The following is a 27,588-nucleotide window of genomic DNA, read 5'->3' as shown; positions in this document are numbered from 1 at the left end:
GCAAAAGGAATTTGGCTTAGTCATTAATTACTTGACTGCTTTTGTAGTTTTCTGCATAGAGAATTAAAGTATGTATAGCGATAGCGTGATAAGAGTTCCAGAACACATTACACTATACTACCAAATGTAATAATTAAAAAGCCTTCAGTAAATGACATGTCCTCTGGGTAAAACAGAAAAGAAAAGGTATAGTTTGAAGTCCTTTTCTCTGGATTTAGTGGACACAGTCCAAATGAGACCAGTTATCAACACTCAGGAATTACCTTACTTCTTTCCCTTTTCCCATCTTCACACAGAACTCTGAAGTTATTGTGGCTAAAAGAGACAGAGAGGTAGAAGAAAATAGCTTAAAAAATAAAAAGGGGAAAAAAAGCATACAGATGGGCAAGGAAAAGGAAAAATGGAAGGAAAGTGTTTGTGAAAGCTAACAAAGGAGACTTGGCTGTGTTTCAAAAGGGCGCGTGGCAGCTAAGGAGGATGAAGCGCTTCAGGATTCATTTACATCAGGCCTGACAACTGCCTCACATCTCCCCAAGAGCCACACAGCTCTGGCTTAGAGATTCCTAAAGAGGGCCCTTCTTCGAGCTCCTTCTCTTTACACCCGCTCTCTGACTTTTCTTTTTCTCCCTACTGTCTCTTTTTCCCTTCCCCTTTTTCACTCTTATTCTCTCTCGCACTCTCTCTTGTGCTCTCATGCGCTTGCCAGTCTTCAATCAGCCATCATGAAAGTGTCTGTCTGGGCGTCTTAACTATCCTCTGAGAGGCAGACACTTGTCTGGGCCAGCCTTCATCCCCTAAAGGGTTTTTTTTTTGACTTGGACTTATTTCTTTCCTCACACCTTTTCAACTTCCCTAAAGAGCTGACAACAAGTGAGAGCGACAGGGCAAGATAAACATGAGGGAAAGAGACAGGAAGAGAGATGAGAGGAGGAAGTCGTCAAGTGAGGGGGAGGAGAAGGTAAAAATGGTTATGAAAAATAGGGAAGGAATTTGAGGAAATGAAAGCAAGGTGATCAAATTCTGAAACAGAAAAAAGGTGAAGGAATCATATGACCTCGCATGAGGAGAAAGGACAAAGCAAGGAGGGCCAGACTGGGGGAGAGATGAGGAGGAGCAGGGGAGCCGGGCTGGAGTGAGACAGGGAGAGCCACGTTTATCAGTGGACCCACAGTGTGTTTTCCAAATGCAGGATTTGGAGATTGCAGTAAAGGAGGGAGTGGGACGGGGCACATTAAAGTTTTTTGGTGGGAGGGTGTGTGCGAATGTGTGTGTTGAGGCGTGTCCCTCTTATGGAAGTATCTTTCTTTTGGCCTGGGTTTGATGTGAAAGGGATCCGCTACCGCTTTGACGATGTTGTCGGCCGTGCACTTCTTAATATTCATGCGGCAGATCAGGAAAGGAGAGGGGAAAGGAGTGGAGAGGAGATTTTTGGTCAAACAGAAAGCTAATTTGCAGCTGAGGCAGTTTAGCCCCAGGCTCTTTCTGCTACTGGGGAAATGAGCTGGAAGATTAGCCGTATGTATAATTCACACACACGTGGTCACACATGCGCGTGCATAGATATGCACCAGTTGTGTATGCATATTCTTTTGCAAAGCAATGCACACACATAGCAGCTGCCACTTTGTCGGAGATGTTGAGGGTTACAGCAGTAACCTGCTGCTCAGTCTTTACAGGTGCTTACGCCCCTCAGGCCGCTCCCTCAGTGCTACCCTATAATGCTTTATGGAAATTCTCACTTATTATTTCATCATGTTTTAACTTCATTCCCACAAAGCTTGACCTGCAGTGTAGTAAACACAATCAGTCTTTTTTTTGTTGTTGTTGTTATCCTTGTTAAATGTTCAAGCTATTCTGTAAGATACCTTGACAAATGTGATTTAGGTGTGCGTATTCATGTTTGATTGACATAGTGAAGTAGTTCAAATGAGACAACATTTTTAATCACAACTCGTTATTTACAGACATTTCACAACGTAAAGCTTTGAATGTTGGTCATTAATTACAGTGTTTTTGTTAACACTGACTTATATCTCCTACACTGATGGATTTCCAGATTCACGACAGACGTGCGAGTCTCTTCCTGGATGGACTCGAAGATGACGGGACGCCGTATGACACCCAAACGCTCACCACCAGGCTGTCTGACATCAGTGAAGATGGGGCAATGTGGGTGGGACTAAGCTCCAACGGTAAAACTTTTTATTTTTTTTTTAAGTTTTCATGAATGTTGTTGATAAAATGATAAAGTTTACTATTGTTGGGGCCTTTCGATTCATGTACTATTTTATGAAATCCAAGAGAATTATGGGATTTAATTACATCACATGTATTTGTACAATGCAGATCAGTTAATTAAAAATAACTCTGCAATGTTTGAAAACGCAGGACTGCAAATATTAAAAAAATAAAATAAAATCAATTAATTCAACCTTCCTCCTCCCCAAGAGGGACCACAATCGTCATTCTCCTTCTTTCTTTTTTATTAGAACTCCAAGAGGAGAAAAATTACCTCTTAGATTATCGTGTCTGTGTATCTTAATATGGTGTCAATGACTACTTCACCTTTATTTTCCTCCTGGCCTTTATCCTGCTTCAACTACACATCTGTGATTGATTTGCGGTGCCTGCGAGCCGTCTCAGAGTCAATAGCAGAGAAATTGAGAGAAAAATGATATCCGTTCATCTCCAGGGTGATAAACGAGTGTTTTTCTTCTCGTTTATCAGCCATTGATCCCTAGTTCACAGCAGGTAGCATCTGATCAGCTGAAGATCGCATCAGAGGGGGTGATCAATGCAAGTGATTGGCTTGGGGGAGAGAGGGTGGTGGTTGAACCTGGGGGCTGTGTCTGGAATTCTGATCAGTGGATTGATTATGCAGATGCTGATCAGATGTATTGATTAACAACTATGTCTGTTTTTGGAGGGGAACCCTTTAACTGAAACCTGTAAGTACACGAGAAGCTGTCAAGTGATGAGCTTTAAATTCTACCCGCAACCTTTAGGTGGTCAATCAGGATTGCATAGACTCTTGTTTTAAAAGAAACGCCTCAAACTAACTTTTAAAACAGACAGATGTTAACTTTAAAGATATGTTAGTTATATGGGAGGCTTCTGTTGTTTGTAGCTTTCGGTATATATTGATTCATAATATATTTAATGGATTGGCACAAATGTGATCGAGCAATTTTGTGCAAAAAATTCAAATGATCATTTTTGTTCCACTTTTGTTCTACAGTTAACAATTTACTAAATATTGAAGCAGAAGAATTACATGTGGACAAATAGATTGTTTTTATTTACAGGTACTGCCAGTTAAGACAAATATGTCACTGCGAAGATCTGCGAGTGGCAACCACACACCTTTTATCTCATGTCAGTAGCTAATTCTGAATGCAAGACCTTTTCATACATCCTGATATTTACACAAGCAGAAGTGTATGCTGATTATGCTGTAGTTAAACGTTTTTCACTTTGGAGTTTCTAACTTACAATCAGAATCTCATGGTTTTGCTCTATAGGTCATGTTATGATTTAAGTTTATTCCAAATTATGTTAACATGGCCTACCTTATAGATACAAATCATTGGCATTAGCTAAAAAAATATATTTTTTTATTTCATTATTTATTTCATTCAAAAGTTACAATAAAATGAAATAAAAATAAACAAACAAAAACTTCCAGTTCAAATTTTGAAAGAAAGGAGCAGAAAAGAAGATGTACTCTTATTATGTATGCCTCTTAATACCTTCACAATGTTCAACATTCTAAATATATACATATTTACAGATATTGTTTAGCATTCTATGTACAGTATTTACAGTATAGAAAAATAAATAACACAAAACAAGAAAGATAGCCATCATTTTCATGTTTGCCCAAATCAACTCTCATATCTCATATTATCTCATATCATATATATGTTGTATTATTATTATTATTATTATTATTATTATTAATACTTATATTCAAATCAGTTTTTCATAACATTGCTGATTTTTTATGTTTCTTGAATACCACGAGAGTTCCTGACTCTTTTACTTCTTTCTGAAGTACGTTCCATAAATGTATTCTTGTCACTGTGACAGTTCGTTCCAGTAAGTGGATAAATGTATAGGGAAACGTTTTTGGTTTTTTTAAACGGTGTGCATGAAGACCGGGTCTGTTGCTGAGAAACTCAGGCGTTGTCTAATGTTTGCTCTCCTCAGAATCACTGGATGTGCAACAATGAACTGAAGTAATACCACTGAATCTACTTAACTATGAATTTGATAAAACAATATGGAGCCTCATTGTGACTTTGCCAGTTAGGGATAAAACCCATACGTACTGTTTATGTGTCTGTATTAACTTCTGTCATCCTTGACAGCATAAAGAAAAAGAACATAAGAAATGGGATGATGGAAACTGAAAGACACAGAAAAAAGAAAGACAGACCTACACAGAGAAGAGAGAATTAAGGCTTATACCTTGCATCATCCCAGTAACAATAGGGAGAGTGCTTTTCAGAGGCAGCCATAATCCCATTTCCACACGCTAAAGAAATCCTGAGCCAAAGCCTAAGGCTGCGCAACCACACACTGATCTAACACACTTACATCCCATAACACTCCCTCACACTTTCTCTCTCTGTTTTACATGCACATACACCCCCCACATCATTTCCCACTAAAGCACACGCACTCATATTGTAATTGGGCCAAACACGCCAAAGCCTCTCTCAAATGCAAATACACACATATATGCACACATATGCACAAATACTTTCTCTAAAGTGAGCCGGATTTTTGGAATACACATGGTAAAGCCTGTAACACGTACACACATTTCCAGGGACAAAGCTGTGGCAGAGCTTCTGTTGATGCTTGGAGACGTTGTCCATCTTCTAAGAGTTGTTGTCAAACTACACAGAAGTTGGTTGGACACTAAAAGACTGTTCCCTCATTGGACCTGCAGCATAGCCTGTGCAAGTCTCTTTAGTTACATCCAGCATTATGTATACTTTTGCATGAAATGTGTTGGGGGCTTGCCTGTTTTATTTGAGTGTTTGATGGTGGCTTTGTTGTGCAGTCCAGTACCCCCATGTGAGACTGGACACTATGCCATTATGTTTGAGCTATTCCAGTAGAAGTACGCTTGTTAGAGACTTTGGACGCAAGGCATTTCATTTTATACCAATCCCATTTTTTCGTTGGTAGTAAGTCTTTTCCAAAAAACAAACAAACAATCAAAATGTTGAAAAAGTACAACAAAAAAATAGTCATGTTTCAGCCTCTTTTGTGAGAAGATTTCCTACCTTGCTTTTAGGGGTTTTCTATGGCCTTGGGTCTCGCAGAAGATAGCTGCTGCAGGTCTGCTTGGTAGTAGTGCCATCTGCGGACATCTCCTCCCCTTTAGCTGCGTTATTGGCAGCTAGGCACGGTGTTTGTGTGCTGGATACAGAACATAGAACAAAAGAAAAACTCTCCTTTGTTGTTTTTTCCTGAATTTGTTTGTGTGAGTCTCCAAGCCACAGCATTCATGTTTGTATTCAAAGATATGAGCTTCATCTTAGTGTTAACAGATTTCCTTCAACGAATAAACTTTTACTGCTGCTGCCTCACATATGAAGTTTTACACAGAATGAACCAGTGCAATATACAATGTGATTGTTACCTAGAAAGTTGAGCCGAACAATTAATGCCATTTGTTATGTTTGTTAGCTGTTATGGCTATATTTTCTGCCAGTTTGGTGAGTAGATGAGTTTTTAATCATGCTGTAAGGAATAACACACGCACAAACAATGACACAGAGCTGAAAGAAGCTGTCCAAGGCAGAGGCCCCTCTTGGATTGGATTGAATCTTATGTCCAGCACAAAGCGGCACAAGATGAAGTGTCTTTGATTAATTTATTCTGACACAGTTATTGTTTTCCAGCTTGGCTCCCGAGCAATGCTTAAACAGCAAATATTCTTGCAAACGCTGCCATGGACGGGCTCCAAGTTCTGACAAATCATTGGATATCACACAGATTAAGCAGCTTTAAATGAAAACATTTTGCCAAATAATGAAAAAAAAAACTAGCCTCATCTTGTGTATTGTGTTTACATGGGTATTGGGAAAGGTTGGGAATTAAAAAACTTGTGATATTCACTTGCAACTTATTAAAAACAAAATGCTAGGAGGGGACAGAACGCAGCACTGATCCACCCAGCCCTCTCCAATAAGTTAAATTAGGCAATCAAAGAGGGAACGTTGTAGAGATGTATCTCAACGTCCAGCATCCAACCTGCTACCGAGAAGGGATGACAAGATAATGGGCAACACACATGATGCATCACAGCACGTCCATGTGCATGTTCATCTTAAGATGAGGTGTCGTCTATGAAGTTGACCAGCAAATTTACCAGCTGTCATTTTCACTACTGCTTGGGGAATTTACTTCAATAATAGCATATTTTAATAAAAGGAGTTTATTTAATTCGCTTGTTTTACAACATAGTCATTTAAAAACACATAACTGAAAAATAGAAAGAAATTCAACAGTTCCTTTGTGAGGAAGCATGAGCAGCGTACCACATAACCCAATAAGCTTGTGCCAAGGAATGCAGTACCTCCCCTACAGTAGTAGAGCCCTACCTGTGCCTTCATTTAATCAATTGAATGTCTTTGACTTTGGCATTGTTGATCAGATAAGTGTTTTGAACCACCTTGAGTTGGTTGACAGAGAAACTGAATTAATGGATCAATTAGATTTCAATAGCCTCATTGTGCGAAATTGTTATTAACTGTAATTCCTATGATTTGTTCTACAATTGCACATGCATGTCTATATTATTTTACATAGACATTTCTGTAACGGTGACCGTTTGTAAAACCAGTCGGTAATACCTAGATGTTGTTACAACGTAGTTTAACTCCTGAACATCCAGGCTCATTGATCTACCCCAAGAAGCCTTGCTGCTCTCTAGTGGAGATAAATGAAGACTGGCAGCTTCTGTTGAGCTTTGTATTGTGAGCTTGGCCATTATTAGCAGCTGTGGGCAGCTTCACTTAGCTGGTATCAAGAAACTGATAAGATAATCTACTAAACACTGTGAAATCCTCTCACTCACTGCCTTCAGTGCAAAACCATTAACACCTTCTTTATGCTCTTTTCTGCTCCCCTTTCATTTCCTCCAGGGTCCAATCAGTTCATTGGGTGGATGCAGGACTTTAGATTTTATCCAGCCACTTTGACCAACAGGTGAGTTAGATAGAATGAGATGCAGTGGTAGGTAATGAGCGGCTGCTGCGAGGGAGGAGGGAGGATCATAAAAGGACCAAAGGAAATGGACGTGAAAGTGAAAGGTTGCAGGGAGGAAGGGAGCTGTGAGTTACCCAAGAAAAATAGCCTGTCTATATATAGATTGGAGGAAGGGATAGGAATGAGAAGACAAGAACAGATACCATATAGATTAACACAACAAGAGAAGAGGAGCAGTATGGAGTGATGAAGGAAAAGATGGCCAGAGAAAAGAAGCTAATCTTTGCATCTGAAGATCCATACTGCTTCCAGAGGATTTTCCTAGGAATCCAATACAAAGCAATTAGTGTTTTGCTTTACCAGTGATGTACTGCAACTTACAAGTTTGCCTCATCAAGACTGAGGAAAGAGGAAAGGAAAGGCAGATTTTTCATTTGATTTTACATTTTGTGCTAAATAGTTAATCAAAACCCATCAGTAAGTGCTTCACGGTTGTATTTTAGAATTAAAGCTGATGTTTTCTTTGATTGTTGTCAGTTTGTCTCTTGGTCGCAACTTATCATATCTCTTTGTGTTATTGCTATGGAGTTTGAACTTGATTCAATTTCATTAAAATACATCATTTGTTACAATTCTCTTGTATGTGATAATAGTGTGGTCTTCAAATTCTGATTGATCTGGTATAGAATTACATTTGGTTTCAGAATTGTGTTATACTGTAAAACGCTGCTTCTTCTTTAAACAGAGAGATAGTAGAGTTGTTCTCTGGGACTCTGCCTGAGCTCCATGTCCAGTCTGAGTGCCGCTGTCCTCCAAGTCACCCAAGAGTACACCCTTTAGTTGAAAGGTAATGTATCACAGTTCTCTACATTTATTTTAGGACACATTTTTGGCCTGGTGTGGAATTTTGCAAATTATTGTTATTGTGACAGAAGTTTCTTCCAAAACTTTGAGTTCCAACTGATTTTGTACAGATTTTTTTTTTGCTGTAAGTCATGCTATTTCAATCCTGTACTGAATAATGTAATGTTTCAACTGTGCCATTGCATGAAATGATCACTAAAATAAAAAAAAAAATATATATATAATATATATATATATATATATATATATATATATATATATATATATATATATATATATATATATAATATGATGTCACCATCACCAGATACTGTATTCCCAATGCTGTGGAGGACACCACCAATGACAGAGTCTTGAGGCTGAATCTGAATGCCCATCCACTGAGTTACATCAATGATCAGGACATGGGCACCACATGGCTGTCTAAGATCATGACCACACAGGAACTGGAGGAAGGTGTCACCATTACGATGGATTTGGCGAATGGGCAGTACCAGGTGATGCATCTCATATAGACCATGTGCAGTCAATCAAACAGTTGTGTTTTATTCAGGACCTAACATTTGATAATAATGGCATATATTATTTATATTGCATTTTACATTTGTCAAAAATTTAAATGATATAATATCACAAAGGCATTTTTATTATTCGATGTACAGATTACTATATGTTCTGTTGTGATGACACCACCTTGTTGTCAATCTTGAGTCTACATGCTTTTAATAGACATTATACTTAGATGATGAACATTTTTGTCTACCAGTGTTATGTCTAAATATGAGTGTTATACAGGATGTAGGTAGTACAGTTAATTGCTAACTGTCGTCATATCAGTTTGCAACATTAGATTTACTTTAGCTTTGGTAAATTAACTGAATCTAAAGTCAAATCGTGATGTGAGATGTTGCAATTTCCTCATCACAAAGGCTGATTCGCTTGCATAACAATGCTGCAGATGGACACTGGTGTAACTTATCTGATCCCCTTATAAAACATGCATTCGGAATCCACCACAAGCAAGTTTAGATATCATTCAGTTGGGTTGGATAGTCTACTAAATTTCATCCCTGTGCCGCCTGTACCTGAAATCTTTCAATTGAACTGACAGTTTGTTTCTGTGTGTGTGTAATGGGGAATTCTTTGTAATTATTTCAGTGAGATAAACCCAGGGAGAGACTGAGGGAGACTGAATGAAAGTGGTGATTGTGGTGGTGGGGGTTTAGAGGCAGTTGACACTGGGCCTGTCAAAAGTTTGAACCCTGGTTTCTCTGAAGTGTGTATATGGGCAGGATTTTGGGAGCTGTCCTGCTTTGGGTGCTCAACTCGAGTCCCGAGATAAAAGACACCTTCTGAAGTTGAGGGTATGTGTGTTTATGTGTTTGGGGGTTTGCGCAGTGCTGTTGGCTTAATTCGCTACCTGCTGTGTAACCCAGTGTCCCAGCTCCCACTGGTAGCGCCAGATAACACTTTGGATACACACAACTACACACACACACACATATGTGTATGCGATGTTACAGTCATGTCCTTTAAACTAAAACCCTTGTTAGTAATTGTAAGTCATCTCAATACAAAATTACTGACTGAGTCAAATGTCATTGTAGTGTCTTTTTTGGTGTTAAAAGCAGTTTGCGCGGGGAACCTGGCATTATGTTAATACACGGAGGCTTCATGCATCTTGTTGTCTCACTGAGGTGCATAGTGAGATACTATGATACACAATTTCTGCATATATGTAGTAATGCTGTGGCAATGTCAGTCCAGCACGATGCCACGATCTTTCTTGCAGAAATATGTCATTGTGAAATATCTGCCTCTCTGCTATTGGTTCTGCACAGAGAAGATGAGTGATTCATGGCGAAATATTGTATTGTTCTCCTTTGCTATTTAATGAACGCACCCACTCACAAACATCACGAACATTGACCAACATTTCGTTATTTATTCATTAACAAAATATCTTTGTGTGGGAGTTTGTTTGGTTTGTTTTTGGTTGTTTTTTATAGGAGGCTTTCTGTACCATGGACAGTCTGGCTTTAAAATGTGGTTGTTAGGAAGCCTCATAAATGCGTCCAGTAAACCTAACAAACATCTTTGCTCTGCTGGTGGCGAAGAAAGAAACAAAACTGAAATGCTGCAATTGAAACCATTAAAACCAGTAAATACCGCATGCTACAACTAACTGTCTCATATCAACTTTCTTTCCATATTATTGAAATGATCTTATATTTTAATACTACAGAATAAGAAATAACTTTTAGTGTAGAATTAAAAAAAATAGTGTTTTGCTGTGTTTATAAAAACATTTTAAGTCTCACCATATAATAAGATGCTGTTACCTTTAATTGCATGACACTGACAAATTGCACAAGTTCACCACTTTTAAACTTATGGTCATAACTGTTCCCCTTTCTTTTACAGGTGTTCTACGTTATAGTTCAGTTTGGTGGCCTTTTGCCTGAGTCTGTTCTGATCCAGAGGCGGAAGCTTGATCTGACAGAGCCTGACAGTGGAACCCCCACAGAACAGCCTTGGATAGACTGGCAGTATATGGCCAGAAACTGCAGTGTGTTTGAAATGCAAAACAACGAGCCTTTACAAAGACCGGACTCTGTCAACTGTTTGCAGCTGCCCAGGTAGGATATTTTAAAGGGAAGTCAGGTGGGTTGTTCTACATCAGGTTTTTTGCATTCAAGCCCCTTATCTACTAACATCCCTAAAACCTAGTGAATGAAGGAGTCAAATACAATTTGTCCAGTAAAATAAGAATGTACAGCCAAATATTACTACTTCATAGCCGGTAAAGGATCCCTTGTGGTTTGAAACTTTTTTTTAAACTTTATGATAGATATGCATGCTATGAAGTTAAAAGTTTATAATGTGTTCACTGGACAACAGGATTAAGCATCTCATTACGCTTGGATAATGTCATTGACGTTTTTACAATTATGGAAAGTAAAGATACTGGTTAAATGAAGGTGCTGTACTGTTGTCAGCAGTGAAATGAGTTGTTATATAGTTTTTTTTTTTTATCTTGACTTTGTTGTCAGTATGATAAAAGCAGTAGGCTGATTTTACCTGATTGTAAGCTCACTGGGAGCAAATTCCTCAGAGTGGGATCACATGGCATTGCATAAAGCTCCTGGGCGGTCGTGGCCACATCAGTGCTGAAGAGATTAGATAGAACATTTATTCAAAACCAAAGAGGTGCATGAACAAACAGTATTATGTATAATAGTTAATTTTTAAGAATACACACATACAACACACAAATCATATGCCAAAGGGAATCAGAAGAAACCACACATCTACCTTGAGCGCATGTGCTCACAGAGATACACACACACACACACACACACACACACACACACACACACACACACACACACACACACACACACACACACACACACACACACACACACACACACACACACACACACACACTGGCACCCTTACCAGAGTTAGATTTATAAAGCTAACCACCTACAGCGCTGCCTTGGCACATGACCGGTAACAGGCTCTCAATTGGCACTACATACAGTACTGGACTTGGAACAGAGTCTAACCAACACACATGCAATCTCACACAGTCAATCTTGGCATAGCTGCTTGTATCAAGGGCTTGGTTGGCACTAGATGGAACAGGTATGAATAGATCACAGATTATGTAGTCATTGCTTATTTTTCACTTGACTGACAAACGATATCACAGGCAACCTCTCCTGGCGCAGTTATACGTATTAGTTCAATTGGCATAAGGGCAATTGAACCTGATATCGGTAACAAATTAACACACTCAGTGTTGATAGATTTATTTAATCCTGCAAGACACATTGCCTCCTCAATAAAGCCCAATAAAGTGTTAAGCAAGATAGAATTAGAAACGCCTCAGTCAGTTTTTTTTCTTCATGTTTGTATCATGTCTACATGTATGATCTAAACTGCTATCATTCACTTCTGAGATGTTACGGAGAAACTTCTTTCCAATGTGCAGTTTGGTTTCTAAAGCAAATATTGGCCCCAGGATGTAATGTGAGGAAACAATGTAGAGTAGAAAAGAACTTTGTTCATCACTGATGACTAGTTTTGTATGTTTTTTTTGTTTTTTTAATAATCTTTTTTTATTTCAATGAATGCAGTTTCACAGAAACATCAGACTCAGACTCGGGTTCCTTTTACTGTATTTCAAACCATGTGACATGTTAAGAATGGAACACAGTTATCCAGGTGTACAGCTAAATACAAACAAAAAACTAAACTGAATAAACAATAAAAAAGAAATGTTAACAAATCTGTAATATATACAGTATTGCACAGCAGTAAACATCAGAAAAAATGTTGGATGGCATTTGTGTTTTTAATCATTTCAATTTCACATCTACTTAAGATTAAAGCCATAAGAGTGCACACGTTTGTCTTTTTCCAAATGTGACACCAGCACATTAAAAAATGCATTATGATAAAGGTTAACAGTGTAGTACGCATGGACAACACCTAGATAATACAGACAGGTAAAACACAACAATAATATGATGCGAGTGGACCAAGGACAGGTAGGATTCAACAGAACTACAGGGAATGTAAACACAAGTGGCACTACTAGTGTAGAGTGCTGTGTTGTATTAGAAGCCCAACAGACCTGCTTCAGTCAGTCAACAGAGATGTTGGCAAAATAGGTTCTCTCTTGTGTTGTTGCAGGTGTTCATCCCCCAAAGCTGCACAATTTTGTGTAATTGTGACAGAAACCTTCACACGATCTTGAATCACTAATCCTAAATACACGCAGAAGCACTGGCACTTACTATGGTAAATGGACTTCACTTATATTGTGCCTTCCAACTGTGTGAGCAGCCCCAAAACGCTTTACGTTATAAGAACTTTACACTTTGTATTTACATTGTTCATCACATTCACCCATACATTCACACGCCAATGAAAGCTGCAGCCATTGGTGTCACGCCAATGGGAGCAATTCTGGGGTTCAGTGTCTTGCCCAAGGACATGCCGAAGTGTCCTTGGGCAAGACACTGAGCACTTGCCCAAGACAAGTCGGCATGACACTTTGGCATGTGGACAGGTGGAGATGGGAATCGAAAACCTTCCGATTGGGAGGCAGCCGCTCTACCAACCGAGCCGTACTGCCCCTACTACTATAGATATCAGTGGTATTAAATGTTTTGTCAAAATAGAGACAAAACCAATGCCACTGCAAATATGCAACGTTTTCAATCTCAGTCTTTCAGTCTGACAATCCCTGCACTCGAAAAATAATAGTTACAGTTGCCGCCATACTTTCATTGTGATATCGGTCGGTTGCTGACAAGTAAAGTTGTTTTTATTCCCGAAACTATTTAATGAAAATGACAAATAGTAAAATATTGTCCTATGGCATGACAAGCAAATGAGGTTTTATATTTCGTAGATTTTTGGGGGGGATTTTCTTTTTCTATTCTTTTGGATTAATGTTTTTTGTTTGTTTGTTTGTTTGTTTGTTTGTTTGTTTGTTTCCTGTTTGCCAGCGACATGCCTTCCTCAGGAGGAAACCTAACATTCAGCCTGCTGGCCACACAGCCAAACCTGAGGCCAGGTTATAATAATTTCTACAACACTCGCGCTCTGCAGGAGATGGTACAAGCTGCCCAGGTCAGGATACATATACGTGGGCAATACCGCACCAGAGCAGTTGGGGTGAACCAGCGACACCGATATTTCACCATCAGTGAGATCACCATCAGTGGCCGGTGAGAAATTACATTTCTATTATGTGATCATTATATTTGGAGATGGAATTTGGGGGAATGTGAAAATAATTAAAAAGAAGTAGAAACGCGTCACAGCACAAACGCACAATCCAAAATGTTATCTCTTGCATGTGGTTTATGTTAATCTCACATCACACTGAATTTGAGCGTGCTGATCTCTTTCTTGGTTAACATTCATAAATTACTGTTGAAGAACCACAATGAGCACCACACTCATAATTTCCTTTGTTAACACTCACCCCCTATCATTTACCCAGACTTGATATGAGTGGCGCAGTTGGTGGAAAGAAACATTTGACGGCCTTTTCTGAGTCGATTTGTAAAAACTAAGTGAGCGCAGTCTGAGAAAAAATATTTTGACACAGACTATTGAGTTCCAGCCAAGCTTTCTGGGAATAATTGTGAACACATCTCTTCATTAGACTGACAGAGTGACTGTTTTTTATGACTCTGGTAATTATAGGATTATGCAGGAGGCAATCATCTCTAACTCTCTTTCTCCCTCCTCCTCCCTCTAAGCTGTTTTAATTAGTAGCTTGTTACGGTGAAGTAGGAGAAACAGAGATTTAGAGCTGCTGAAATCTCATCTGTGCCTTCTTCCTCCTTTCCCGTTACCCTCCTTCTCTTTTAGTCTTCCTTCATCTCTCTCTCTCTCTCTCGCTCTCTCTCTCTCTCTCTCTCGCTCTCTCTCTCTCTCTCTCTCTCTCGCTCTCTCTCTCTCTCGTAAATAGCTATAGTAAGGAGGTTTTGTGTTGGAAAGCAGTCTGGTTAAGGATTGTTTTTAATTTCAGTAGATGTATAATACAATATTTTTCCATTTTCTTTTGTTGGACAAAAACATATCTGATCAACCTTTCCTTGTGACAATAAGACATCCAAAGTAGAGTTTACACAGATTATTTGGGGGTTTTAAAAGAAGCACATGACAATATCTGGACTAGGTTTTGTTAGACATGGTGAGTGGCTGTTTGACAATGCTTACTTGATCTAAAGTCTTATTGAGATTAGAAGTATTTGAACACTTATAAACTAAACAATTAGATCACATAAATATTTGTACACAGACAGAACTATGATTGCCTAAAAGTATTTCAAAATGTTCCCCAAGTTAAATCTAATGTTAACATAGTGCATCTTTTTTTTTTTGTGGATAAAATGCTGCTCTTTTTATTCTCAAGATCAGTGAGGCCAGGACATGCAGGTTACTACAAATTATATTACACCAAAACTCCTATTTTATCAGAACTGTTACTAAAATTCAGAGTTTCTGTGCCTCATATTAAATTAAAAAACTGTAGCTTTTAACAAAAATTGTATGAAAGTGAACATGGGCTGAAAGGATACAGAGGAAAGAATGGATGAGAGAAAGCAACTGAATATCTGAATGAATAATTAAATAACTGTTGAGGTGTGCGTGCGTATGCGTATTCGTGTGCGTGTGTGTCTGAGAGAGCAGGAGAGAAGGAGAGAGGGCTGTCTGGTACAGGCTATGTTGCTCTGATAATTCACGGGTTGGCATTTATAAATGTTGAATGGGAACTTTCCACTGGCACTCCTGCTGCTGTTCCATGGGTGATGGATGAGGGAGGTCTGACAGAAACCTGACAGAGGGAGAACTTCTGTCATATTGTTTGCTTTACTTTTGGTGATTAGCCTTGAGTCTTTTTTTCAATTAAAAGTAAAAAAAAAAAAAGAATAAAAAAAAAGAAGTTAAACCATAGTGAAGTACTCTGGCTGTACTTTTATTCACTCTTGTTCTCTTTCTTGTCTTTATCACCTGGTCAGATGTGAGTGTCACGGCCACGCAGAACACTGTGACACCAGCGCGACACCGTATCGCTGTCTGTGTCTGCCTGAGAGCCACACAAAAGGAAACAATGTAAGTAACAAGCACTTGCACAGTATTTCTAAGCACAGAGGGCTGATGTTGACAAGTTAAATCGATTTGGGCTCAAGTTTCTTCGGCCCCGTTTACACGTTGTTGAGCTACTTTATGCGTCTTTATAAAACATGTGTTTTTAGTCTGACATGCTATTTCGTTTTCCCCCGCCGTGATTTTAAACTAATGTTGAGCTACTTTTCAGAGGAACTATTTGTCTTTATGTGTAAAAATACATTACTGTTCATCCTCGGTCACTGAAATGTTACAAATAATTCACTTATTATAATAATTTGTCTTAATGGGAATCGTCTAACTGGGAATCGTCTATCTGGGATGAAACCCCGCCAACTAGCCAGAGAGCGTAGCGGCGCTGTATCAATTCATTAATGCACTTTGAACGTACGTATAGCATTTAACATAGCACAGTTACGTCCAAAGGAAGCGTAGCAATCTGCCTTTTTATGTAAATGATGATTTTCATATTGGTGAACCGACTGCAGCATTGTGGCCTTCAGGAGGGGGTGTGGCCTTCACAGTAAGACAGCGTTGGAGTGAGTGACTTGTGCAGCCTCTCTGCCATACCAGGAAATAGCAGTTTTGAGTCATTTGGGCTATGAAAAGCACAAAATGCCACTTTCAAACCTATAGGTACTGTAAGCTACCGGAAATTGAAAAATAAATTATAAATGTATTATAATTAAAAACAAATAATCAAAATGAATATTTCATTCATTTCAATTTAGCCTTGGGTAGGCACTGCTTACCCAGCCTACCCTGACTGCACATCACTGCAGATTAGGTGTTGTCACGTGAAACGTTGTTGTGTAAATGTACCTTTACACTATGTTCCCGGCAGCCACGGCAGCCCCGTTTCAGGCCACAGTGAACAAAACGGGATGGACGTGAGACAACGCAGGGGGACTGCCGTGATTTCCGTGGGTGCCGTGCCAGATTTTTAAACTGTCAAAAAATTTGCCATGGCGGCCACGGCGCGGATGAGAAACTTAGTAGCCCGTAGCAAAATGGGATGAACGTCACAAAATGTGGTAGCACGTAATAGGCCGTAATAGAACTTCGAGGCGGTCCGTAGTGGGACCGGAGGCTTACAGGATAATTTATCATGTCGCGCTGCGCTTCGTCGCGGTTCTCGCGGCGTAGTTACGGTGTATGGTAGCCGTTTCATCACGTTCAATCGCGGCTTGTCCCGTCATGTGACGGTTTGTGGAGCCGACGCGTTGCGTTCTACTCCGGTCTGCCACGGCGCGCACGGCCCGGGGGGGAGTTTCATTCGAGTCTGAGCAATCAACGACAGAACACCTTCTACAAGCTACGCCACTGTAAAAGAAATCAAGAGTTATGTATGCACCCAGCAAAAGTCTCAGGATACAATGATTGCCTTCACTTTTGGTGGCCCTTTGGGGCATAAACATGCTTCAAAAGGGTCCGGCGTCCACATTTCATCCCTAGAAAGCTTTGACAGAACGTGAAAAACCGGCCACGCCTTCCTCAGAATTCCCCAAAATCCCACGGAGCACTACATTTCAGGCAAACGGGGCTGCCGTGAACATAGTGTAAACCTACCCTAAACGGAGCCCGAGATTGGTTTGGTTTTACACACGTCTTTGTCTGTTTTGTTGTGCCTGTTATCCACACATTGTTAAAACCCATATTATGTTTGAGACTTCAAGATTCAGATGTGCGCATACACGCATTTACGCATAGTCAGCACAGAGGAAACCCCCAGGGTAAAAATCTCCTCATGGTCTTAATTAAGGACTTTCCTTCCTAATGACAAGAAGACCTATTTAATGAATTGCGCACACACACACACACACACACACACACACACACACACACACACACACACACACACACTCTGTCTGTCTCCCTCTCGCTCTATTAAAAGGTCGCATAGAGCAGGTCATGCAAATAAATAAATAGTGCAACAGACTACAACTACATCTAGGGGTAAATAAATACCAGTAATAGTAAAAATCTGATAATAAAACCATGAATCAGATATAAATACAAGAAAGAATGAAGGTCAAAGGTTAAATATGTATCAGCAGGAGGCCTTTTTATGTTGAGATCATGGGGGGGCGTGTTGTCGGCACCTGCTGAAAGTAACTAAAAAGTTACTTGTAGTCTCACTTCTTTACTTTTAAAAACAAGTAATCACTAAAGTAACTAAGTTGCTTTTTAAAAGGAATAACTAGTAATCTGTAATCGGATTAACTTTTCAAGGTAACTGTGGCAACACTGGCCATGGGCTAATAAGCCTAGCCACCACATGCTCAAATGATGACACTTCTGGTTTCAGTCCAGGCCAATCAATGAGCCATGTTTCTTCTTTACTTCCTCTCTGGTCAGTGTTTGTGTCAGCCGACAGCGCCCCCAAACTGGCAGCTGTTGTAATTGCGTGACATTTTACAGATGGTTTGGTCTGGTCTCAAAACTGAATGTGAATGCCACCCAAACCAAACGAAGGTGTGAAAATTCTTGGGGCCCCCCCCTCTCAAGTGAACTAGTCTCGGACTACAATGTGAAAGGCCCCTGAGACCTTGTTTACATCGACAACAAATACGAGTGAATCTGCAAAACTTTCTTCACTTTTCGAGGGGGTCCGTTTAGACGGGACCAGTGTTCGGATCCACTGTATCCGTGAAGTTTTGATACCGGCTCCCGAGGTGCAAAGATTCTTTCATGGGTGCTATTCCCTCCTGTAGAGACTGCCAGAGGCTATGGAGCGCTGTTACTGCGCTTGCGCAGATCTCCCCCTCTCTCCCCTTCCTTCTAAACAAACACAGCGGACCTGTAGTGGTATTACTTGCGGTCCGTATTCCAGTTTCATCGTCTATCAGTAGTTTTATAGTTGAGACTCACCCCTGATGGCATCCGATGCGTTATCAGTCCATACGGGTGTCGGGTCCTATCCACTTTCTTCACGTTTATAGCATATTGTTCTCTGCACACGTCTGTGTGGTTTCATTACAAAATCAAACAACAGCGCCCTCCCATGGGCCGGTATACTCACTACATCATTGTCGGTGTGTCCGCTGCTGCGCTGCTAACACACTTTTTTTTAGCGGATTAGGTGGTGTCACTGGGGTCTCCCCGGGCCTGGGGGGCTTCCGTCTGCCGGGGTGGCGGTGTCCGGGCCCGATGGCCTCGGACCCCGGGGTGTCGCCACGGGTCCCCCCACAGCAGTTCCGGTCACACCCAGTGGACAAACCACACACACACGCGCACACACACACACACACACACACACACACACACACACACACACACACACACACACACACACACACACACACACACACACACACACACACACACGCACACACACACACTCCTTGACACAGCCCTGGAGGAACTTGAAGTACGTAATTAAAATGTAAATATTGATATTTTATTTTTTGAAATTGCTCCACACATAACACAACCATTTTCTTTAGGTGTATACGTGAAATTATTTCTTACTTGTAGAAGACTCATCATTTGGATAAGACCTTTTTCTATAATCTAGTAGTAGTCTTGTCTTTCACAGGGCTTCTGTAAATTCAGTCAATCCCTCCTAGATTGATTATGGTTAATAAGTCAGCTGACAGCAGGGAGATTCTCAGATCTCATAATAGAACTGGATGATATGCAGGACAGTGGGTAAGGCTGTAGATGAAATAGATGAATCAACAAAATACATCTCCCGACACATATCCTGACACGCATCCTGAAAATAACCCTGCTTCATCAGCAGTTTGAGAGGTTTCACTCTGGAGATTTCATTTGAAAGGTTTCTTTTTACAAGCATATGTCATAAAGTTTTATCTTTAGATATTTTATCATTAGACATGTGATCCTGTCCACGAAAGGCTCCTTTACTTGTTTGGATAAAACTGTGCTGAACTGTGTGTGAATCAGTATCAGCCAGCACTTACAGTGTGATAGAAGCGAGTAAATGCCAGATTACTTGAGAATCGTGTTTTTGTTTGTTTGTTTCTTTCTTTTTTGATGTTGTTATTATGATAGTTGTAGTGATTTGCATATAAATCTTTTTCTGCTACTTTTTATTTTCCCGATAAACCAGATAAGTTCATCCTCTTGTACTGCACTGACTCACTGAAAATCACCACTTTTTCACCGCCGCGTGTTGCTTGTACTTCCCTGGTGATCGAAGTCATCAAACCAACAAAAGCCTGCATTTGGTCAGTAGTCAAATGTTCACTATGACTGCTTCACCTCACTGTAGCACAGGGCAGCCTGCATTATTCACTACTTATGTATCATTCATACTCCCGCGGGCGCGTGTGTGCCTGCGTGCATGGGTGTGTGTGTGTGTGTGTGGAGCCTAGTGAACATCCAATGCTTAAACTCTTGCATTGAAAGTTGCATTTCTAAATACACAAAGGGAAACTCAACTAAAATGTCAGCTCAATGCTCTCATCCAGACCAGTGCAGAAAACTCTGCATAGTCTTTTATTTCCTTTTGGTTTTTATACACCACATGTCTTCCCTCTCACGAGGTCCCTGTTCTACCTTGGTCTGCCTCTCTTTGTCGAAGTTGCGCTCTCTTTCTCTCGCTCCCGTACTCCATCTTTCTCTCCCGGGTCTCAGTTTAAATAATGTCTCAAATCGACTAGAACAATGACATTCCCTCAGCATGCATCTCTAATCAGTTGCCTTTCTTTCTCTGTTTGTCTTTCGCTTCATTTCACTCAGCCGTTTTCACCCCCCCCCCCCACACACACTCTTTATTGCCTCACTTCCTAAGTATTTAATTCATTTGTGTCTGACTCCGTTTCTCATGTTTCATTCTCTGTCTCTTCCATTTTTCTTACTGTCTCATGTCTATCTATCCTCCCAAGCTGCTTCTTTCCCTCTCTGTCATACATACATTAGTTCTTTTGTGTGAGAGAGATGCAGTGGAAATCGGCAATATAAATATATTTAATGTAAATTAATCCCTACAGGAGCTGTGCTTCTGTGAATTACATTAGTGTCTAACACGTGCATGTCTCTACAAACAGTCCTTTTTGTGTGATGTGTGATCATGTGAATGAGTGTGCGCCTGTGTGCACTTTTTGACAGACCTGTCTGTGTCATTTCTGTGAGTGAATATTCAGGACCTTTCTTCTGTCTTTGTAATATTGGAGCATAAAAGGCTGTGGGGAATATTAGCGTTTAATATTGCATGCGTTCTGTTGACTTGGATCGGCCTTGCACCATGACGGATGTTGTACTAATCTGCAGAATTTCCACAGTGACATTAAAGTGACAGAAATGCTCAGACATGTGTCAAGATGATCAACAGGGGCCTTAGAAGACGCACACTTAAACTCTCCCCTCTCTCTCACCCACACACTTAAACACACGTGCAGCAAAATGGACACAGGCACACACACTCTCTCGCTCTGTCTTTTGATTCTTTCTTATGTGCACTCTGCGCCACACTTGATCTCTCCTTCTGTCACTCTCTCTTTCTACATTTGTTCACATGTGATGTAGTCCGTCACATCTGAAAGCTATATCATATACTGTACCCTACATCTCACACACTGTTTTAACTTATATGTGCTTTTTCTTTCAATGTTTGATTATATTTTGGGATTTAATGTTATCCAACTTCCCCTCAGTACAAATGTGTCATCTTGAATAAGATGAGCACACAACACACTGCATTTGTGTCAAGTCTTTCTCTGGTGTCTACACCCCAAGGCATGAAAGGTTGTTGCATCAGGCTTTACTGAGGACTTCATAATGTGTAAGAAAGTGTGTGTGTGTGTGTGTGTGTGTGTGTGTGTGTGTGTGTGTGTGTGTGTGTGTGTGTGTGTGTGTGTGTGTGTGTGTGTGTGTGTGTGTGTGTGTGTGTGTGTGTGTGTGTGTGTGTGTGTGTGTGTGTGTGTGTGTGTGACTGGGAAGAGGATGTTTCTTGATCCAAACTCGTATCAATAAATACATCTTTTTTTGACTGTGACATTTTTTTGAAACGTGCATGGACAAGATATGAATTTGAGTTCCTCTCATGGTGTGTTTTGTGTTATTTCATATACGTATATCATATATTCATACATAGAGGATATTCTTCCTGATTTTGCGTGTTTAAATCTATGTGTGTGATGGATATTGATAGCTACTGACATTAAGTGGCTTTGTCCAGAATCTCTCCTGCTCAAGTCTGCCTCAGCAGCAGATTTTCACCGGCCTGGATTTAACCAGGTTAACTTTAGGTGCACACAGCATGGCTGTGTACACACACAAACATGCTTTCCTCACACACATATACGCAAGCCAGAGCCACGACCTTTCCAGTGAGAGCGTGAAATTGGTCATGGCATTTAGGATAGGATGAGTTGTCCCCGCAGATTTACACATACACACACACACACACACACACACACACACACAATGACAGACCATCTGAATGTCCACATATCCATTAGAGTAGTCTCCTCACTCAGCAGGTTTTGTCGAAACATTCAAGAGCGAAAATAAGATGTTATCATTTTCTCTCGCTTGCTGCCTTCACTGATATCTTTCAAACTGAAAAGAGAGAAAGAGAGAGAGTTAAATACATAGTACCATGAGTTTTAATTTATTACTATGTCCTGTCTTTTTTGTGTGTATTTCAACTGAAGCCTGTGGTCTTTTTTGTGCCCTGCAACTGTTTTGCCACTACTTAGCACCTTTTTCCATGAAAGAAGGATAACATTTTCTAAAAGGAAAGTAATTGCTGGAATAGTAAAAATCAGGCCATTGATAAAGTTCTGTACTTGTAACTTGCAAAGCGATGCCCTGCCATCAGAAGAACATACAGGGGAACTTAAATTTCAGTAGTTTTTTTTAGTAATGAAAATATTACAGCGGACTGACCATGTGACGAAGATGAAAGTAACAGAATAAAAGCCACATAAACTCAATCTTCTTTGCATGCTCTTCCCTTTTTACTGCTGATACTGTGTGCAGATGATGGAGCACCATCAAAACCTTTTGTATGAGGAAGAGAATGAACGTGTGCGCTCTTCTTTTAACTCCCAAACACCAGTCCCTCGACTAATTAGCAGGCTGGGAGAGAGGGAAGGTAACGCAATGTTGGAATGAAAAGAAAAGAGAAGAAAGAAAAAACTCCTCTCCCTTTCATTTGGTATGGTAATATTTCCAGCTCACATACTCAGCGTGGCTATGAGAACACACGGTTGGAGACTGGGGAGGCAAAAGAGGAAAGGGGAGAAGTGAGAAGCAAGGCGAGATATACAGAGTGATTTGCTCTTCAGAAAAGAGGCAGAAAAAGAAGAAGGAAGTGTGGAGAAGCAGAGGAGACACCAAGGTAGAGAAGATGGACGAGGAATGAAAATAGAAAGATAGGGGAGTGAGGAACTTACAAGCCGGAGGTTGCTCTTGGACTCGATGAGCGAAAAGTAGTGAACGCTTTCTTTTCGAAGTGCAGACAGAAAAGCCCCTTTGATATGTGAAATGGTTTGGGGCAGAGAAGAGGAGACAGACAAGGAAAGACAGCTGGGCAGAATAAGGGGAAAAGAAGTGTGGACAAACACAGAGCGGGAGAGGAAGTTACTGTAGGTATGACAACAGACAGGCCAAACGGCATGACAGACAGATGAGCAGGCTGACGGAACAATCACGAACATGCAAACAGCTCACTATTCCTGTGGAATTACATGTCTCAGGATACACTTTGTGTGTGTGTGTGTGTGTGTGGGGGGGGGGGGGGGGGGGGGGGGGGTGTCGGTGGGTGTGGGTGGGTGTGAGAGAGAAAGAGCAAGAGAAAGAAACCTTCAGGAGTGTGTGTGAGAGAGAACGGATTGCTGCTGCTTTATGAGCTGCTATTATCACATAGCGAGCCAAAATCATGCTTTGGTAAACAAATCAGATTTATTGGAATCAGACAGACAAAAATCTGTGAGGCGACCCTGCCGCTGGTTTCATGTTCACTTAAATGAAATGGAGAGAATGAAAAGATGGATGAAATGCACAAAGAGAGTCGTGATGAACAAAAAGCTGAGATGCGTGACACGTAATTCTTATATCATCTTACAACATATTATTTTCTATCTATGATTTACAATCAAACTTTTTTGAGATGTTAATATTTTTTTTAAAAAAGGATTTCAGTTAGAAAAAAAGAACTACCTGACATTTCTAGTATGCATTATTATTTTTTTTTTATGTGTTGCATTATTTTCTTCCCCACATTTTATCTTCCCATACTGTGGTTGTTTTGGTTATTTTATAGATATATTCTAATCAAAAATGGCATTCCCTTTTCTGTTTTCATCACCTTTTTAGCATTTTCCCCCACTCTCTATCATTATCATATACAAAATTGTAGCCTCTTTCTCTCATTTCCATCTGGTCCATCACCCTCCCCCTTTCTTCCCCCGGCCTCCCCACCCTCCCCTGTGTGTCATACATAATGGGCCCAGTGCAGGTCTGCATGTGTCACACATGGGAGGAACTCCTGTGTTTTTTAATACATTTTTAATCCTGCCATTTGATGCCCCCCTTGTCCACCATAATTTGTACTGACTGCTGAACAAAATCAAAGGGCTTGTACTTGCCGCTCGTCTCCTCTGCTGCTTTCTGCTCCAAAAAAATGCATTTTGCATTTTTTATATCATCCCCCCGCCATGTTCCACCCCTACACACACCTTAGAATGTTTATTTTGACATGAAAGTGGGACTGTGTGAAAGTGCTGGCTGTTGCAAGTCACTCCTCATTAGTGGTCTGATTTCTCTATGGTGTGTGTGTGTGTGTGTGTGTGTGTGGGTGTGGGTGTGGGTGTGGGTGTGGGTGTGGGTGTGTGTGTGTGTGTGTGTGTGTGTGTGTGTGTGTGTGTGTGTGTGTGTGCGCACTATATGAAAGTAGAGAATGTCTCCATTTTTTCTATTAAGTTACTTCTCTCTTTTTTCATTTATATTTACAAGACCCACAGATTTTTCTCTGTTTGCCCCCCCCTCCCCCCTTTTCTTTCTCTTTCAGTTTTTCACTGTCTTGGTCTTTGTTTTATGAAATCAAGTATTTCTCTTGTCATGGGACAATTTTTCCGCAGTAATTTGCAGTGGACGCTATGTTTTTATGTCTTGCTATTACTAATCTCTTGTCAAAATATCTTGTTACTTTTACCCCCATCAATGTTCTCTATGCAAATGTGCATTATCAAAGTGAATTTAAATGTGTTTTCTCCATTACTTAGTCAAATTGGCTTATATTCAGGCCACTTTGGTGGCATGTTTTAGTGACTTTATCACTCTTTGGTCAAATGTTTCCAAAATCTTCTTACATTATGGTAAAATTAGGTTTAATTACTACTGCTGTGAGTTTATTGCCAACAGAGAAAAATTATTGTTATTTGTCTGTTATTACAGTGCCAGCATTGTGAACTTTTGCACAATGACAAGCCATTCAAGTCTGGTAATCAACTCCAAGCCATGAACTGTCGACCCTGCCAGTGCCACAGCCACGCCCTCTCTTGTCATTATGATGTTTTAACCGATGAACAACCAGATGAACACTATCAAGGAGGAGGAGGGGTCTGTGACAACTGCATGCACAACACCACAGGTACAATGTCATACCCATTCAACTGTGTTCACAGGTGGTGATTTCTGAAAGTGTTCTAGAGCCCATGCAGTGGTTTCAGTCTGAGGGCATAAACAATCAGCTTATCTTTTTTCTAACGTACAGCAATTTTATTTTAACATTCCCCCATCTACAGTAGAACATATCTAACCATTCACCCAATATACATCTTTATCTTATCTTGGGGGTACTGAAGCCAGTCCCAGCGAACCATGGGCTGAAGTAGAGTGCCCTTTGGACAGGCCACCAGCCTATCACAGAGTGAACACATACAGACATACTACCTCACACTGACATTCACATGTCTGGGCAATTTAGTGGAATCAGTCATTCTCACATGCATGTCTTTGAACTGTGGGAGGAAACCGGAGTTCCCTGAGAAAACACACATTAGCATGGGAAGAACATGAAAACTCCACACAAAAAGGACCAGATTCCGCCTCATGGCATTCACCAACTCTACACGTTTTTTTATGCCGCATTGTATGGATTTCAAAGGGCCGTCACAGCTTTTGCTCCTATGCATAAAATGATAAATAGACTCTGCTAAATTTAGACATGGTGCATTATGGTGACATATTGTGCCTCAGCCATACACTTTTATGGCACGACGGCGAACTGGACACGCAGTAACATCGCAAAACAAACTTTTCCCCATTAATGTCTTCTTTCACCATTTATTTGGAGTTTTTTTACTGTTCATCTCTCTTTCTCTTACTATCAGGTAACAACTGTGAGCTGTGTAAAAGTGGATTTTTTAGGCTGAAGGACTCCGATCCATCTTCAGTTGATGTTTGTCAACCCTGTAACTGTGATACTGCAGGAACGGTCAATGGCAGCATGGAGTGTGCTCAGGTATACATCAGAACTTGCAATACAGCCAATAGTGTGGCTCAGGAGAACCTTTCGAACTAAAAATGTCATGCTTCAAATGCTTTTACACATCGAATTCTGTACACGTTTTTTACACTGTTATCTTCCTCTTTCTGTTTCTCAGCTAGGAGGTCAGTGTCAGTGTAAGGCTGCAGTAACAGGCCGTCAATGTGCAGACTGCTTGCCTGGTTGGTTTGGCCTTCAACTCTCAAATCCAGCTGGGTGCTTATCGTGTAACTGCAGTGACGTGGGCACAATCAGCACTTCATCAGTGCCCAGCTGCGACCCTCACACAGGACAGTGCCACTGTAAACTTCATGTTACAGGTAAACAAACAGCAAATATGCACTTCTATAATCCACATTTTATTAGATTATCTAAAAAATAATGAACAAACATAAATCTGTGAAAGTATAAATGACTTTAACACATTATTTTTTCAAGAACAGACAAGATGACGCACAAAGCTTATGTAGTCCGCTCGCATCCTTTCAGCATCAGCACTTATTCCGAACAAAGAAGAAAACAAACCAAACCATAAGAACAACAATTCTGAAAAAAAAAAAAAATTCTGTGTGGTGAGGTTGTGATGAGGACTTAGTCAAGGTAATAACTTAATAAAAGATTGAGACCAACAGTCTTTATGACATAAGTTCCTGTAACCGTTCTTGTTCTTCAGTAGTTTGATTGTTGTTGACTGTAAACACAACTTAATTAATACATACTGGGGCTAATTGCGGTACACAAAAAACAAAGGCATATACACTGTGTAGACAAGGCAAAACGGACATGTGCACATAAGCACACCCGCATGCACGCTGCACTTGCACGTGCTACATGGACCCTTGATAGCAAGGCTTAGCAATAACCATGATGCGTTGAGTTGAGGAGCGTTGGCCGGTTTTGCATTTCATACGAGCCTGGTCTTCAAAGACACACAGGGGAGAGAGTGAAACCATTTATCACAAAGAGAAGCACAACGGCTGGAAGCACTGCCAGCTGAAAAGCCTGTTTATTTTGGCTGCTGCAACACTTTGGGATATAGATGTGTGTGTGTGTGTGTGTGTGTGTGTGTGTGTGTGTGTGTGTGTGTGTGTGTGTGTGTGTGTGTGTGTGTGTGTGTGTGTGTGTGTGTGTGTGTGTGTGTGTGTGTGTGTGTGTGTGTGTGTGTGTGTGTGTGTGTGTGTGTGTGTGTGTGTGTGTGTGTGTGAGAGAGAGAGAGAGACTGCATGGCGCTGTGTTTTCATTTACTTTTGTCTTATTCACTATGTGTATTGAATGTATTGAGTTTTTTTTTTTATTGTATGTGTGGATGTAAATCTGTTTTTGCCCTGCATGCTTCTGTGGGTGTGTGTGTGTGTGTGTGTGTGTGTGTGTGT

The 27,588-nt window shown here is 40.5% G+C and overlaps 1 protein-coding gene across 1 annotated transcript in view; it reads left to right on the top strand.

The window, feature by feature from the left end:
* The window catches only part of ush2a (Usher syndrome 2A (autosomal recessive, mild)), a 204,730-nt gene that overhangs the window by 16,682 nt on the left and 160,460 nt on the right, over positions 1-27,588 (top strand). The window contains exons 4-13 of the mRNA XM_080458072.1: positions 2,057-2,192; positions 7,164-7,227; positions 7,973-8,074; positions 8,399-8,588; positions 10,516-10,730; positions 13,617-13,838; positions 15,645-15,738; positions 25,123-25,318; positions 26,061-26,191; positions 26,334-26,535. Coding sequence (XP_080314198.1) covers positions 2,057-2,192; positions 7,164-7,227; positions 7,973-8,074; positions 8,399-8,588; positions 10,516-10,730; positions 13,617-13,838; positions 15,645-15,738; positions 25,123-25,318; positions 26,061-26,191; positions 26,334-26,535 — 1,552 coding nt within the window. The remainder of the gene's footprint in view (positions 1-2,056; positions 2,193-7,163; positions 7,228-7,972; positions 8,075-8,398; positions 8,589-10,515; positions 10,731-13,616; positions 13,839-15,644; positions 15,739-25,122; positions 25,319-26,060; positions 26,192-26,333; positions 26,536-27,588) is intronic.

The sequence above is a fragment of the Lipophrys pholis genome (assembly GCF_963383615.2).
Source record: "Lipophrys pholis genome assembly, chromosome: 2".
Taxonomy (NCBI): Eukaryota; Metazoa; Chordata; class Actinopteri; order Blenniiformes; family Blenniidae; genus Lipophrys; species Lipophrys pholis.
This window is presented reverse-complemented; position numbering and strand designations above follow the sequence as displayed.